The sequence below is a fragment of the Tachyglossus aculeatus genome, chromosome X1 (genome assembly GCF_015852505.1).
Source record: "Tachyglossus aculeatus isolate mTacAcu1 chromosome X1, mTacAcu1.pri, whole genome shotgun sequence".
Classification (NCBI taxonomy): Eukaryota; Metazoa; Chordata; class Mammalia; order Monotremata; family Tachyglossidae; genus Tachyglossus; species Tachyglossus aculeatus.
Window position 1 is genome coordinate 15,495,008 of NC_052101.1, and position 16,969 is coordinate 15,511,976.

Here is a 16,969-nt window from a genome sequence, read left to right on the forward strand (position 1 = left end):
ACTGAGGCACAGAGAAGTGAAGTGACTTGCCCAAAGTCACATAGCAGACAAGTGGCGGAACCGGGATTTGAGCTCATGACCTCTGACTCCAAAGCCCAGGCTCTTTCCCCTAAGACATGCTGCTTCCCTAAACACAAAACTACAGTAAAACACAACACAAATACCCAAAATAGACTCAAAGACTTGAGGACGGAGAAAGTGAGAGTATCGAAATGTCAGACTAGGCTAGACATAAAACAGACACCAAAACTGTTCAAAATAAATCCATAATTCAAGAATTACATGTACTTCAACGAGCTCAGTGTAAACTGCAAGCTTTTTATGGACAGGGATCATGTCTTTCAACTCAGTCATACTGTACCCTCCCAAGTGCTTAGCACAGTGCTCAGGACATAGTAAGCGCTCAATAAATACCATCGAAAGACTGAAATTCACCCACAAAATGGGCTTGATGCTTTTGGTTACACCAGAGGTTAGCACTGGAACAAAGGCAGAACACAGCAACCGTTTCGCCCCCAGCCAAATACAAGTTTTGAAGGAATTCCAATTGATTTTTTATGGTTTTACTAGCAGCTCGATTTTATAATTTCTCTAAGCAATCATCATCATCATCACCATCATCATCATCAATCGTATTTATTGAGTGCTTACTATGTGCAGAGCACTGTACTAAGCGCTTGGGAAGTACAAATTGGCAACATATAGAGACAGTCCCTACCCAACATTGGGCTCACAGTCTAAAAGGGGGAGACAGAACAGAACCAAACATACTAACAAAATAAAATAAATAGAATAGATATGTACAAGTAAAATAAATAAACAAATAAATAGAGTAATAAATATGTACAAACATATATACATATATACAGGTGCTGTGGGGAAGGGAAGGAGGTAAGATGGGGGGATGGAGAGGGGGACGAGGGGGTAAGTATTGAACAAGCGGACAGAAGTTTCAGAAATCAATTTGAACGTAAACGTTCAACCGGAAGTTTGGGATATCGTCGAGACCATAAGAGCAACGGGGGAAAAAAAAGCCCCACCATTAATTGTTTTCTAGCAATATTACTTAAGCAGAAATTTCTGTCATTAAGATTCAAGCGAGGAGAAAGAATTACCTTGAGTTATTGTTGCTTTTCTCAGGATCAAAGTCAAGTCCTTCCCAGCAAGAATAATAGCGAACAATATGTTCATGACTAAGTTTTGCCAAAGCTTTCACTTCCCGGACAACACTCCTAATGAAAAGGGTTGGATGTTAAGTAAGCACGACATAACAGTGGCAATTTGGAGAGGAATTTTACGAACAGGCCAATTAAGGCCAAAGTACTGGGCAACAATAAACCCTCCACCTCCATTTCCACATTTACCTCAGCCCCAGCAAGGAGAGAAAACCACCTGCCCACCCATTTTCCATTTCATGCATTAGAAATATTTAAAATGATATGAAGGTGTTACGTCGTTTGTTTCACTAATCGGAAGTGAAACGTCTGAGTATTTCAAAGGAAATTAAGGAAGTTAAGGGTCTGTTGGACTTCCGTCTCCTCACCTGTCCTCAACGAAGGGCTTAAAATTGAAGCAAGGCTAACAAACAACAGGGCATTAAAATAACCGCAGTAGGCGGAGCCGGGAAATCTTCCTCTTCCGTGACCCTAATATAGTTTAACCGGAGCTATTTATCGGGTAAGGGCCGTGCAGTTAAAGGAAAGCTTTGAGAAGACAACGGACAATGGAAAACAATGTCTTCCAATAACTGGGCTTTAAAATTTGGGATTGTTTCAAGGATAAATATATAAAGCTGGGTTCCACATCCCTTTAAAGAGTAATTGTTAAAGTTGCATACTTACCCCTCATTAAATTTCACACGTTTAATGGCATAATATTGCTTGTCAAGTCTACTTCTTGCTTTGAAAACTTGCCCAAATCCACCGGAGCTGATTAACGACATGCCTTCGTAGGTGCTATTGAAACTGAAAACATCAATGTGATTGTTATTGTGAGGCTGATTAGGTAACTTTTGGGGTATATGATACGGGAGCAAGTTGCCTAAACTACTTCTAACTGGACTACAGCCGTCCCTGGGGGTCCCCATCTGATCTTCCCCCACCCAGTTGGAGGGGTGGATTAATGACACAGTTTTGAGTTGAGTCCTCTGATTGGTTCCTGCAGTACGGATATAATAATAATAATAATAATAATGGCATTTATTAAGCGCTTACTATGTGCAAAGCACTGTTCTAAGCGCTGGGGAGGTTACAAGGTGATCAGGTTATCCCACGGGGGGCTCACAGCCTTCATCCCCATTTTACAGATGAGGGAACTGAGGCACAGAGAAGTGAAGTGACTTGCCCAAAGTCACACAGCTGACAATTGGCAGAGCCGGGATTTGAACCCATGACCTCTAACTCCAAAGCCCGGGCTCTTTCCACTGAGCCATGCTGCTTCTCGACGATTCTTGGGAATCATACGCTTCGATACGATTCTTGGGAAGATCTACCAAGCATATGACAGCCTGAAGTCGATGGTGGGGAGCACGACGTAGCACTGTGAGCAGGGAATGTGTCTATTGTCATAGTGTACTCTCCCAAGTGCTTAGTACAATGCTTTGCTAATAATAATTATGGTATTTTTTAAGCGCTTACTATGTGCCAAGCACTGTTCTAACAGCTGGGGTAGATATAAGGTAGTCAGTTTGGGCACAATCCCTGTCCCACATGGGGTTCACCGTCTTAATCGCCATTTTACCGATGAAGTGACTGAGACACAGAGAAATGGAGCGACTTGCCTAAGATCCCACAGAAGACAAGAGGCAGTGCACACAGTAAGCGCGCAATAAATACGAATGAAGTGAATTGAATCCCGATCCCAGGTAAAAATCAAAACCACCGTTTCTGAAAAATCAAAATCGGTATTCTTCCCTGTTCCTATTTCCTCGATTGTGGGAAGGGTGGAAACCGGGCCCCGCTGCCATCACTGAATCCTTCCTGGTTCCTCAGGGCACGGAGACACGGAGGGGGAGAGAGAGGAGGCGGAAGGGAGATCCGGGGGAAGGGGGAAGCTGGCAAAATTGGGGCTCACCTAATACCCCATCTCCCTCCTCCCTGGTTCTGCCGGCAAATAGAAGTTTAAACCTCTTAGACGCTGGATAAAGCAGTGACACCGCGCAGTTTATCTGCTCATCTTGAAGCACTTCGCCAGAGAAAACGACTCAGTTCAAAAGGACGGTGATCCTTTGTGGAAACGTTTTGGCCTTAGTCAGATGGGTGATGGTTAGATTTACCCTGCTGCCTCCAACTTACCGTGCACCAAAATCAATCAATCAATCGTATTTATTGAGCGCTTACTGTGTGCAGAGCACTGTAAAGACCAAACCTTCTCTCCACCAGCCATCCTTCACCCAGATTCTCTTCTCAAACCCATGAATGCGGTAGACCCGCCTAGAAAAGCAACCCGAGCACCGTAGGGGTGGTCAGGAGCCCGATTACTGCGTCACTAAAAAAGCTGGGATGGGAAAAGTTCTCTACAGTGAAACAACCACTCACAGGCCTACTGTCACGAGCCAGTTATTCAGAGTAAATTTCCCACTGAACAATGATGCAGCTGAATTTTCTGAAAAACTGACAAATCTCTCAGAGATTTTCTACAGCTCTAGTGTGATACCGCTCTGACCCAGGTAAAGATCTCCCTCCAGTGAAGTCTTTCCATTGGAACGCATCTCAGCGACTAAGTCAGTTGCCTATTTTTGACCCTTAACAATTCGGTTTTCATTCACACTTACTGTTTATCCGCACTGAGCTTGACTTCATTATTCTCAGACTTGCCCAGCCCAAATTTTGCAGCCAGTGGTCTAGAATTGAGAAAGAGAGTGTTCAGAATGTAAATGAAGTACCGGTGACTCCTCAGTTTGATCCCCCCATCTTACCTCCTTCCCTTCCCCACAGCACCTGTATATATGCATATAAGTTTGTACATATTTATTACTCTATTTATTTATTTATTTATTTTACTTGTACCTATCTATTCTATTTATTTTATTTTGTTAGTATGTTTGGTTTTGTTCTCTGTCTCCCCCCTTTTAGACTGTGAGCCCACTGTTGGGTAAGGACTGTCTCTATATGTTGCCAATTTGTACTTCCCAAGCACTTAGTACAGTGCTCTGCACATAGTAAGCGCTCAATAAATACGATTGATGATGATGATGATGATGATAAGCATTTTTCAGATTTCGGATCTCTTGCTAGGGCCACAGATCACCTGGAATGGGACAGATTCGGCTAGCTTATTCAGTCTCAACGCAAGCACCGGAGACTTCTCTGGCCCAATTCCTCAAGGTCCTCGGAAGTCTGGTTGCTTTTCATATCACTGCTCTTTTCCCTCTCTCTAGAGACAATTGCTCTTCCCTGGAGGGAGTAAGTCATAAGGAGCTCTTAATCACCAGGGAAGAACATTTTTCAAATATCCGAAAGGATCGTCTCCCCTCCTCAAAAATAATCCCTCTCTTAGCTGTGAGGTAGCAGACAAAAAGTCTCATGCTAAAAGGCTTTTTACTAAATAGAGCTTCCTTTATCAGTGCTTTCTCCCTGGTTTTCTATCCCGTAGGAATGTCCCAGAAATGAAAATTGCAGCTCTGTTAATGTGGGAGGTCTGAAACCAAATCTTCTCAATTCCTCCTGCATGACAAATCCAGAATCCCCCCACTTCCTCTCCACCCAAATTGCCTCCAAGCTGGTGTAAGCCCTTTTCCCGACTCAAATACTGCATCGGCCTCCTCACAGCCTGTCTTACTGTCCTAATCTCTCCCCTCTGCCATCCAAACTGCACTCTTGTTTCCCGGATTATTTTTCTAAAATATAACTGTGGTATTTCTTAAGCACTTACTATGTGTCAAGCACTGTTCTAAACACTGGGTTTGATACAAGATAAGCAGGTTGGACTCAGTCCCCGTCCCACATGGGGTTCACAGATTTAATCCCCATTTTACAGATGAGGCTAACTGAGGCTCAGAGAAGTTAGGTGACTTTTGCCTAAGGTCACACAGCAGACATGGGGCAGAGCCGGGATTAGAACCCACATGATGATGATAACATTTATTAAGCGCTTACTATGTGCAAAGCACCGTTCTAAGAGCTGGGGAGGTTGCAAGGTGATCGGGTTGTCCCACGCGGGGCTCACAATCTTCATCCTCATTTTCCAGATGAGGGAACTGAGGCCCAGAGAAGTGAAGTGACTTGCCCAAAGTCACACAGCTGACAAGTGGCAGAGCCGGGATTGGAACCCATGACTTCTGACTCTACAGCCCGGGCTCTTTCCACTGAGCCACCCTGCTTTCCACATCTAAAAGGTGGTTCTGTGTGCATCTTTCCACTCCTCAAAACCCTCCAATGGTGGCCCCATTTCTTGTCACATCAGAAAGTCCTGACCCCCCGTCTCAGAGGCCCTCAACCAGCTCTCTCCCGACTACTTATCTTCTCTCTTCGCCCATTCCACTCCAGCTCGCACACTTCACTCCTCTCAACTCAACCTCATTTCTGTGTCTCGTTCTCATCCCTCTTGCTGGGGGGCTCACGCTCTCCCTCCTGCCTGGGACTCCGTCCCCCGACCCTTCTGAAATCTCATCTCTTCCAGGAGGTCTGCCCTGATTAATCACTCCCGTCCACACCCTACATCACCCCCAAACTGCACTTTGGTACTTCTACATCACTTAAGCATTCGAGGACTCATCTCCCTGCTGCATTTATGCACATACCTTTTACACTCTAGTCCTTCCTCCAACTTGTAATTTATTTTAGTTTGCCTTCCTTGCTAGACTGTAAGCTCTTTAATGTCAAGGATCATATCTGCTAACTCTACTGTACTCTCCCGGGTGCTTAGTACAGTGCTCTGCACGGAGTAAGCAATAAACAGTATTGATTGATGGATGAGAAGAGCAAATTCCTGGGGAAGGAAAAATAAGTGGAAGGACAAGTGGGGAACAGTCTACCCTAATGATGTCCGAACAGATGCTTGTCACCCCCAGATCTGATCATCATCAATCGTATCTGATCTCTGGGACTCACAATGAGGAATCAACCAATCTGTGGTATTTATTGAGCGTTTACTGTGTGCAAAGCACTGTACTAAGTACTTTATCCCATTCCTTCACCTGCCACAGAGCCCCAACTCCACACCCCTGGCCTAACCCAGAAATCTCACAACTCAGCCTAAATTCAGAAGTTAAACATTCCGGACCTTCATTTCTTCTTCAGTACTTCCATGCAGTTTGATCAATTTATCATCCCACCCAAAGGCACTTATAAACAATATCTTTAAACTCTGTCGTTTTCCCCTACTTGTAACTTTACTGCCGGTTTCCCCGGCTAAACTGTCGACTGCTTGAGGGCAGGAATAGTGCCGACTAAATCCACTGTACTCGCCCGAGCACTTAGTATGGTGCTCTGTACAGAATATTAGCTCAATAAATCCTAATGATGGACTAAAGGTTTATCTGATTCTATCCCGGTTATCCAGAATAATACACACAGAGGCACCAGAATGCTCTTGAAAGAAAGGGAAAAAGAATCTCAAAATTTCTTTCACCTTGGGGGGCCGGGGGGTGTCTCTGACCAATGTCTTGGGGGTTCAATTTCAAATTTCAGAACAAACTGGGCATCTAGAAACACACTCACGTTAAAATTACCTTTTAGGTTTCCATGGAACAGTTTGACATTTCTATAATGAAAGAAAAAATGTTGTTAAGAGATTGAAGGCGTTAAACCACAGGAAGCTTACATTTGCGGACCTGACAATAGAAGCTTAGAGAAGCATGTTGATAACACAGTCTGACTCCTCAAAACATTGGAAACTTTATACTTTGAATCCTTCAAGAGAGGCTTGAGAGGCTTAAAGAAGTTTCCCCAACCCTGCAGTCTCCATCTGCATACCTTTATCCAGAACTCTAAGAAAAATCAATATAAAAATTACAGCACAGTATATCACGCTTACTATATGCTTAAGCACCGAGGTAGATACAAGATTATCAGGCTGGACACAGTCCCTGTCCCCCAAGGAGCTCAGTGGCTCTTTGAAGCAGCGTGGCTCAGGGGAAAGAGCAAAGGCTTTGGAGTCAAGGGTCATGGGTTCAAACCCCGGCTCTGCCACTTGTCAGCTGAGTGACTTTGGGCAAGTCACTTCACTTCTCTGGGCCTCAGTTCCCTCAACTGTAAAATGGGGATTAAGACTGTGAGCCCCCCCCCGTGGGACAACCTAATCACCTTGTAACTTCCCCAGCGCTTAGAACAGTGCTTTGCACATAATAAGCGCTTAATAAATGCCATCATTCTTATTATTCTTATTCTTCTTCTTCTTCTTCTTCTTCTTATTATTATTATTATTATAAGAGCTCACTATCGATGTTACCCCCACTTACAGAGAGGAAACGGGCACAGAGAGATTGAAGTTACACATCAGGCCAGTTATGTGCTGTGTTCGCACGAGGCTTCTCAATTAGGAAAAAGGGACATAAAAAGGAAGGCACAGAGTCCATGTTATTTGCAGAGAACTTTTTGCCACTGCACAGATTAAGAACTGGAGATTTCATTCATTCCATCGTATTTATCGAGCGCTTACCGTGTGCAGAGCACTGTACTAAGCGCTTGGGAAGTACAAGTTGGCAACGTACAGAGACGGAGGTCCGGGCTACAATATATACACTACCACACGAGTCTGTCTGTGTGTGAGACCAGTAGCCACGCATCACTTCTGGTTCCCAGTGAAAGCGGAGCATCAGTTAGCACAGTCGACAGTAGTGGATGGCTTCCTGGAGTTCTCCTTGAACTCTTGACTGGCCCGGGCCTCTGAGTTGCCTTAGGTGGCCCTTTGGGAGCTGGTATTAATGGTAATGATGGTACTTATTAAGTGCTTACTATGTGCCAAGTACTGTTCTAAGTGTTGGGGTAGATACAAGTTAATCAGGTTGGACAGAGCCCCGTCCCACTGGGAGCTCACGTCCTTAATCCCCCTTTTAGACTGTGAGCCCACTGTTGGGTAGGGACTGTCTCTATATGTTGCCAACTTGTCCTTCCCAAGCACTTAGTACAGTGCTCTGCACACAGTCAGCGCTCAATAAATACGATTGATTTTACAGATGAGCTAACCGAGGCCCAGAGAAGTGAAACGACTTGCCCGAGGTCACACGGCAGACATTCATTCGTAAATATGATTGAATTGTTGAGCGCTTACTGTGTGCAGAGCACTGTATTAAGTGCTTGGGAAGTACAAGTTGGCAACGTCTAGAGACGGTCCCTACCCAACAGTGGGCTCACAGTCTAGAAAGGGGAGACAGACAACAAAACCAAACATGTGGACGGGTGTCAAGTCGTTAGAATAAATAGAGATAAAGCTAGATGCACATCATTAACAAAATAAATAGAATAGTAAATATGTACTATATGTATATATGTTTGTACATATTTATTACGCTATTTATTTATTTATTTATTTTACTTGTACATATCCTATTTATTTTATTTTGTTAGTATGTTTGGTTTGGTTCTCTGTCTCCCCCTTTTAGACTGCGAGCCCACTGTTAGGTAGGGACTGTCTCTATGTGTTGCCGACTTGTACTTCCCAAGCCCTTAGTCCAGTGCTCTGCACACAGTAAGTGCTCAATAAATACAATTGATTGATTGATTAATAAAACTGTACAAACATATATACAGGTGCTGTGGGGAGGGAAAGGAGGTAGGGCTGGGGGGTGGAGAACAGGAGAGGAAGGAGGGGGCTCAGTGTGGGAAGGCCTCCTGGAGGAGGTGAGCTCTCAGTAGGGCTTTGAAGGGAGGAAGAGAGCTAGCTTGGTGGCTGTGCGGAGGGAGGGCATTGCAGGCCAGGGGGAGGATGTGGGCCGGGGGTCGACGGCGGGACATGTGGCGGAGTCGGGATTAGAACCCAGGTCCTCGCTCTATCCATTCACAGGGAAGACTGAGGCGTGGACACCAGGGAAGGATTCCTTCTCACTGTACCTCGGCCTCGTCTATCTCACCACTCGACCTCTCAGCCCCGTCCTGCCTCTGGCCTGGGACGCCCTCCCTCCTCATATCCGACAATGATTCTCCCCAGCTTCAAACTCTTATTGAAGGCCCATCTCCTCCAAGAGGCCTTCCTTAACTAAGCCCTCCTTTGCTCTTCTCCACTCCCTTCTGCGTCATCCTGCTTTGCTCCCTTTATTCATTCCCCCTCCCACCCCACGGCATTTAGCTACATATTTGGAATTCATTTACATTAAGGTCTGTCTCGTTCTCTAGAACGTAAACTCGTTGTGGGCAGGGGCTGCGTCTGTTTATTGTTCTCTTGTACTCTCCCAACCACTTAGTACAGTGCTCTGCACACAGTAAGCGCTCAATACAGTCGAATGAATGAATGATTCAGCAGGGCCAGGTTCTAACAACCAGGGTCCCAGTGCCCAAGGCAACTTACAGCATGGCAACGGACACTCTTGGGGCTCCGTGCCTGTGCACCCCAAGACTTTCCCAGTAGAATTTTCCCGTCCTGTAACTCTTGGAATTCCTGAAAAACCCAGGAAAGGTTCAGGATTCAGCTAACCAGCCCTGCTGAGTTTAGAGGAAGCCCAAATACCTTATTTCCCTCTATAATAACCATAATGGTGGTATTTGTTAAGCGCTTACTATGTGCCAAGCACTGTTCTAAGCGCTGGGGTAGATACAAGTTGATCAGGTTGTCCCACATGGGGCTCACCGTCTCAATCCCCATTTTACAGATGAGGGAACAATGACATTCAGTCTCTCCTCTACTGCATGTTCCGTGCACTCGGACCAGCAGACAATGGTATTTACTGAGTGCTTCCTGGATGCAAAGCGCTGTAACAATAATAATAATGGTGGCACTTATTAAGCGCTTACTATATGCAAAGCACTGTTCAAAGCACCGGGGAGGTTACAATGTGATCAGATTGTCCCACGGGGGGCTCACAGTCTTCATTCCCATTTTCCAGATGAGGGAACTGAGGCCCAGAGAAGTGAAGTGACTCGCCCAAAGTCACACCGCTGACAATTGGCCGAGCCGGGCTTCGAACTCAGGACCTCTGACTCTCAAGCCGGGGCTCATTTCCACTGAGCCACACAGAGAGGACGGTTCAACGGAGTCGGTAGCCACGTTCCCTGCCCACAACAAGAGAAGCCGCATGGCCTAGTGGCTATTTGGGAGTCAGAAGGTCACGGGTTCTAATCCCCTCTCTGCCACTTGTCCGCTGTGTGACCTGGGGCGAGTCACTTCACTTCTCTGGGCCTCAGTTACCTCAACTGCAAAATGGGATTGAGACTGTGAGCCCCATGTGGGACAGGGACTGTATTCAACCCTATTTGCTTGTATCCATCCCAGTGCTTAGTATAGTGCCTGGCACATAGTAAGTGCTTAATAAACACCACAAATATTATTACTATTATTATAGTAAGTGCTCAATTAACACGATTGATCGATTGAGTGCTTACTGTATGCAGAGCACTGTACTAAGCTCGCGGGAGACTACAATGTAACTGAATTGCTAGACGCGTTCCCTGCCCGCAAGAAGCTTACGGTCTACAGAAAAGTAGACTAGATTACTACAAAACGGAATCTTAAACTAACTTCCAAAATAGTGACCTATTTCTCACCTGGAGATTTTTCTTAAATCCAGAGGGCCTCAAACTCCCGCTACACAGTACTTCCCTTCCCATCTTCTCCACGGACAGTCAATAACGGTCCTTCCCCCCCAAATTCCCATGCTGACCTTCTGCTTACTTGGTGAACACCTGCTTCACACCCCTGTTCTTCATGGCCTTACCGTTTCGCCCCATTTCCCTACTCCCCTCCTCCTTGCTCAATTCCTCCTCTGTAATTGGCTGTAGTTTTCTTTTTAATATGGTATTTGTTAAGCGCTTACTCTGTGTCAGGCACTGCACTAAGCGCTGGGAATAGAATCAAGTTAAATCAGGTGGACCACGGTCCATATGGGCCTCGAAGTCTCAATCCCCATTTTGCAGTTGAAAGAACCGAGGCACAGAGAAGTGAGTGCCTTGCCCAAGGTCGTGTAGCAGACAAGTGGCAGAGACAGAATTGGAACCCAGATCCCTCTGACTCTCAGGCCCGGGCCCTATCCCCTAGGAGACGCTTCTTCCTTTTTTGTGTTCCAGCTGATGTCACTAAATGAGTAATTATAAATTCAACTGCAAGCGCCTGAAGGGCTGGGGTTGTCTACTAACTCTAACGTACTCTCCCCCTTGGTTTCTCTCTCTGTAGAGTGATCTGCCCCAAGCAATAACTCAATAAAGGCTATAAACTGGCTGACAAACATACATGGAAAAGAGCTTTCCCTGCGGTAGGGATCATGAGAAGTGACCAGATTTCCTGTTTTAGAAGTCTCTGGCTCCTTTCTCCCTATCCTTTGTGAGGGTTAGCCTGCTGGATCAACCCAGCCCATATTTCCAGCTAGACTCTCCAGTGGCTACCAATCAATCTGCGCATCAGGCAGAAACTCCTCACCCTGGGCTTCAAGGCTGTCCCTCACCTCGCCCCCTCCTACCTCACCTCCCTTCTGTCCTTCTCCAGCCCAGCCCGCACCCTCCGCTCGTCTGCCGCTCACCTCCTCACCGTGCCTCGTTCTCGCCTGTCCCGCCGTCGACCCCCGGCCCACGTCATCCCCCGGGCCCGGAATGCCCCCAATCCCTCCGCACATCCACCAAGCTAGCTCTCTTCCTCCCTTCAAAGCCCTACTGAGAGCTCACCTCCTCCAGGAGGCCTTCCCACATTGAGCCCCTCCTTCCTCTCCCCCTCCTCCCCTTCCCCATCCCCCCCACCTTACCTCCTTCCCCTCCCCACAGCACCTGTATATATGTATATATGTTTGTACAGATTTATTACTCTATTTATTTTATTTGTACATATTTATTCTATTTATATTATTTTGTTAATATGTTTTGTTTTGTTCTCTGTCTCCCCCTCCTAGACTGTGAGCCCACTGTTGGGTAGGGACCGTCTCTAGATGTTGCCAACTTGGACTTCCCAAGTGCTTAGTACAGTGCTCTGCACATAGTAAGCACTCAAGGCCCTACTGAGAGCTCACCTCCTCCAGGAGGCCTTCCCACACTGAGCCCCCTCCTTCCTCTCCCCTTCTCCCCCATCCCCCCCGCCTTACCTCCTTCCCTTCCCCACAGCCCCTGCATACATGTATATATTTGTACGTATTTATTACTCTATTTATTTATTTGTTTTACTTGTACATATCTATTCTATTTATTTTATTTTGTTAGTATGTTTGGTTTTGTTCTCTGTCTCCGCCTTTTAGACTGTGAGCCCACTGTTGCGTAGGGACCGTCTCTAGATGTTGCCAACTTGGACTTCCCAAGTGCTTAGTACAGTGCTCGGCACACAGTAAGCACTCAATAAATACGATTGATTGATTGACTGAATAAATACGATTGAATGAGTGAATGAAGCAAAGTACCCTAATAATAATAAAAATAATAATGAAAATGATGGTATTTGTTAAGCGCTTACTATGCGCCAAGCATTGTTCTAAGCGCTGGGGGGATACAAGGTCATCAGGTTGTCCCGGGGGGGCTCAAAGATCTAACCCCCATTTTTACAGATAAGGGAACTGAGGCACAGAAAAGTGAAGTGGCTTGTCCAAAGTCACCCAGCTGACAAGTGGAGGAGCTGGGATTAGAACCCACGACCTCTGACTCCCAAGCTCTTTCCGCTGAGCCACGCTGCCTCTCTACTAGAAAGCGCTCAGGACTGGGAGTCAGAGAACCTGGGTTCTAATCCCGGCCCCGCCACTTGTCTGCTCTGTGGCCTTGGACAAGTCACTTAGCGTCTCTGTACCTCCATTTCCTCATCTGGAAAATGAGGATTAAATAGTCATTCATTCATTCCATCGTATTTATTGAGCGCTTACTGTGTGCAGAGCACTGCACTAAGCGCTTGGGAAGTACAAGTTGGCAACATTTAGAGAGGGTCCCTACCCAACAGTGGGCTCACAGTCTAGAAGGGGGAGACAGAGAATAAAACCAAACATATCAACAAAATAAATAGAAATAAAATAAATAAATAAATAGAATAATAAATACATACAAACATATTTACATATATACAGGTGTCAGCCTCCTGCGGGACAGGGACTGTTTCCAACTTGGTTTTCTTCTATCCACCGCATCATCATCATCAGTCGTATTTATTGAGCGCTTACTGTGTGCAGAGCACTGTACTAAGCGCTTGGGAAGTACAAGTTGGTAACATATAGAGACGGTCCCTACCCAGCAGTGGGCTCACAGTCTAAAAGGCCCGCAGTGCTCAGTAAGTTTATAATTAGTGCTTAACAAATACTAGACTGTAAATTCATGGTGGGCAGGGAACATATCTACCAACTCTGCTACACTGTACTCTCCCAAGAGCTTAGTACAGTGCTTTGCAGGCAGTAAATGCTCAACAAACATGATTGATTAAAATGCTAGTGCTACTCTTGGTGGTGGTGTTATTTCTGCAAGTGGCACTGACTTCAGAGACAGTGAAGCCTTTATCTCACCCAAACCAGCATTTCCACCCAATCTGCTCTTTGTCCACGCTCTGCTCAGATATTTGCACCTTGAATCTCTTAGGGCAGACTATTCTCAGCAATTTTTCCTGGTGAGTAGAGGAATCCTAGCTTTCGCAACCCATATCTCCACTCAAGGCCCACGGTCCTTACCCTTTCTCCTGAGATCGGGGTCCTCAAGGGTGGGACTTGGCTTTCTGGCAGTATCTCCCGGCAGCTCTTTCCCCAAGCCCTTCCCGGCTTCTGCTCCTTATGACTGAACTGTAAGTTTCTTCTCAAGGGCAGGAAACCCGTGTCTTGCTTCTTAAGGTAATAATAATAATAATAATAATAATAATAATAATAATGGCATTTGTTAAGCGCTTACTATGTGCAAAGCACTGTTCTAAGCGCCGGGAGGGAATACAAGGTGATCAGGTTGTCCCACGTGGGGCTCACAGTCTTAATCCCCATTTTACAGATGAGTTAACTGAGGGTCAGAGAAGTTAAGTGACTTGCCCAAAGTCACACAGCAGACATGTGGCGGAGCCGGGATTCGAACCCATGACCTCTGACTCCAAAGCCCGTGCTCTTTCCACTGAGCCAGGCTGCTTCCCCAAGGTACTCTCCCAAAACCACAGTGCGGTGCTCCTCACCAAGTGAGTGCTCAATAAATGCAAATACTGCTTTGCACACTGTATTTATACTCCCGGCTCTGCCAACTGTCAGCTGTGTGACTTTGGGCGAGTCACTTCACTTCTTTGGGCCTCAGTTCCCTCATCCGTAAAATGGGGATTAAGGCCGTGAGCCCCCCGTGGGACAACCTGATCACCTTGTAACCTCCCCAGCGCTTAGAACAAGTGCTTTGCACATAGTAAGCACTTAATAAATGTCATAATTATTATTATTATTACTATACTCAACCTCAGCACTTGGAAGAGAGGGGGGAGGGAGAGAGAGAGAGAGTTTGTGTATGTGAGTGTGTGTGTACTTGATTGAACATTCAACTGATTTATTCTGATTCCTCCACTGGAAAATACTCCTTTGTGAGTCTCCCCTATTAGCTCCTTGTCCTGTCTTATGCCGTCGAGTTGGCTCACTTGGGTATATTCGTATATATTTATTACTCTATTTTACTTGTACATATTTACTACTCTATTTTATTAATGACTGTGAGCCCACTGTTGGGTAGGGACTGTCTCTATATGTTGCCAATTTGTACTTCCCAAGCGCTTAGTACAGTGCTCTGCACATAGTAAGTGCTCAATAAATACGACTGATGATTGATGATGATTAATGATGGGCATATAGCTATAATCCTATTTATTCTGACGGTTTTGACACCTGTCTACATGTTTTGTTTTATTTCCTGTCTCCCCCTTCTAGACTGTGAGCCCGTTGTTGGGTAGGGAGCGTCTCTATATGTCGCCAACTTGTACTTCCCAAGCGCTTAGTACAGTGCTCTGCACACAGTAAGCGCTCAATAAATACGACTGAATGAATGAATAGCGACGCCACAGACACGTCTCTCCCAGAGTGCCCCACCTCCATCTGCAATATTAGCTCCTTAAGGTCAGGGAAGGCATCATGCTTCAGTTGCATTTTTCCCCAAGCACTGAACTCAGCAGGTGCTAAATAAATAGAGAAACATCATGACCTGGTAGAAAAACTATGGGTCTTGGGAATCAGGGGGCCTGGGTTCTAAACCCAGCTCCATCACTTGCCCGCTGTGTGACCTGGGACAAGTCAATTAACTTTGCTGGGCCTCAGTTTCTTCATCTGTAAAATGGGGACTGAATATACCTCTTCTCCCTCCCCCTCAGACTGTCAAACGACTGAATGAATGAATGAATGAATGTCAACCCCACGAGGGCCAGGGAACGTATCCGTCCTGATGCTCTAGTACCTACCCCGGCACTTAGTACAGTGCTTGGCACACAGTAAGCTCTTAACAAACACCACAATTGTTCTCACTAAATACTATGACAACTACTGGGTACCTCCCAAATAACGCAGAAGGGATCAGGGAAAAAGGGGGTGCTTGCCCCGGGGAACTGGTTCCACTGCTGTTCGTGAGAAGGACGGCTTTTAAAAGGGACCAAAACTGCAACAGAGTAAGATTAACTAAGTAAAAGAGGCTATAATACTGTACCGTAAGAGAAAAATCATCGGAACTTAGATCCTCCATCTTTCTTTCTGAAAGATCTTCTGAAAACCCATTTCTGCAGGGAAAAGGAATAATGATTGATTCCAAAAATTCTGCTTCTACCATAACGAAATATGTACGTGAGTGAAACCAAGATATTTTGTTTTTTTAAAAAAAGCTCCTTAAACCATAGATCAAGAATTGAACTGACCCACTCACTGGAAAAAACTGAAATGGAAACTGCCAATTGTTCAGTTACTTAGCTCCGTCTGGACGAGTAACCCAGATAATTTGGGTCCCAAGTGGATTCTTTGCCTTGAGTTGAATGCTCTTTAGGAATCAGATTATCTAGATAACTGTCAAGGCTCTGCTCTGCTTTGCATGTGTAAGCTTAGTACAAACCTATACAAACCATTGGACTTGTTACTGTCTTACATATTAATGTCATCATACATCTTGAATGAATGAATACATCTTGGCCGGGAATTATTCTCACAATCCAAAAGACTGAAACGCTACAGCAAAATGTTCATGTTTGTGTACGAGTTTATGATTAACGTGAGTGAGTTAAGAGTCAAATTGTTATTCTTTCCACTGATCTATCCAGATGGGATCTGGAATTTGCCATGTCAAATTTACACCGGGGGGTGCACATCTGCCTAATGGACCCATATTATAGACTAAGTCTAATTTACACTGATCGGATAAACTAATAAAACACAGTCAGCTTCCAATCGTTTTGGCAACCTAAAAAAATCATCCGTTAGAAAATAATATGGATGGATGTAAGTTATGAAGTGGCAGACTGCAAAATTAAAGAAGAAGGGGCACAGATAACAAATAAAATAGACAATCGATCCCTGGGTAATCCAGTGTGGCCAAAACAGTGGATCTCAAATTAGCTTTTTCAACCCCCACATACACTTATATGTGAACTTCACTGTCCGTGGTCTCTTTTTCAAATAAGATGGCTACCAATACATAATCATGAATTGGATGTTTCTAGGTTTGGTGTGGGCAGAGAGGAGAGGGGTCTTCATGTGTTCCTCTTTGTCTCTTCTGTCTTTAATAATTCAGCATTCGGTCATTAGTGAAACAGCTCCATCGTGAGTGTGAATTAGCAACAGAGCCAGAAAATTTCGGTTTGAAACTCAGTTTAACTGCAGTTTTAGGAACCTACATCTTCATGAACTCTGCATTCTACACAGGAAGGCTGCCATAATATCGAGCTCAAAAGCCCACCTTTAAATCACCTCAACAGACCAAAGTGTCAATGAAAATGATGCAAT

At 45.2% G+C, this 16,969-nt stretch overlaps 1 protein-coding gene across 2 annotated transcripts in view; it reads right to left on the reverse strand.

Annotated features, from left to right (window-relative positions):
• The window catches only part of EIF2AK2 (eukaryotic translation initiation factor 2 alpha kinase 2), a 58,691-nt gene that overhangs the window by 17,291 nt on the left and 24,431 nt on the right, over window positions 1–16,969 (reverse strand). The window contains exons 7-12 of one of the 2 annotated variants that reach the window (XM_038772606.1): window positions 15,687–15,756; window positions 13,709–13,858; window positions 6,671–6,702; window positions 3,773–3,841; window positions 1,842–1,964; window positions 1,116–1,232 (exon numbers count right to left, since the gene is read on the reverse strand). In XM_038772606.1, coding sequence (XP_038628534.1) covers window positions 1,116–1,232; window positions 1,842–1,964; window positions 3,773–3,841; window positions 6,671–6,702; window positions 13,709–13,858; window positions 15,687–15,756 — 561 coding nt within the window. The remainder of the gene's footprint in view (window positions 1–1,115; window positions 1,233–1,841; window positions 1,965–3,772; window positions 3,842–6,670; window positions 6,703–13,708; window positions 13,859–15,686; window positions 15,757–16,969) is intronic. The other variant, XM_038772607.1, reaches the window with a different exon arrangement.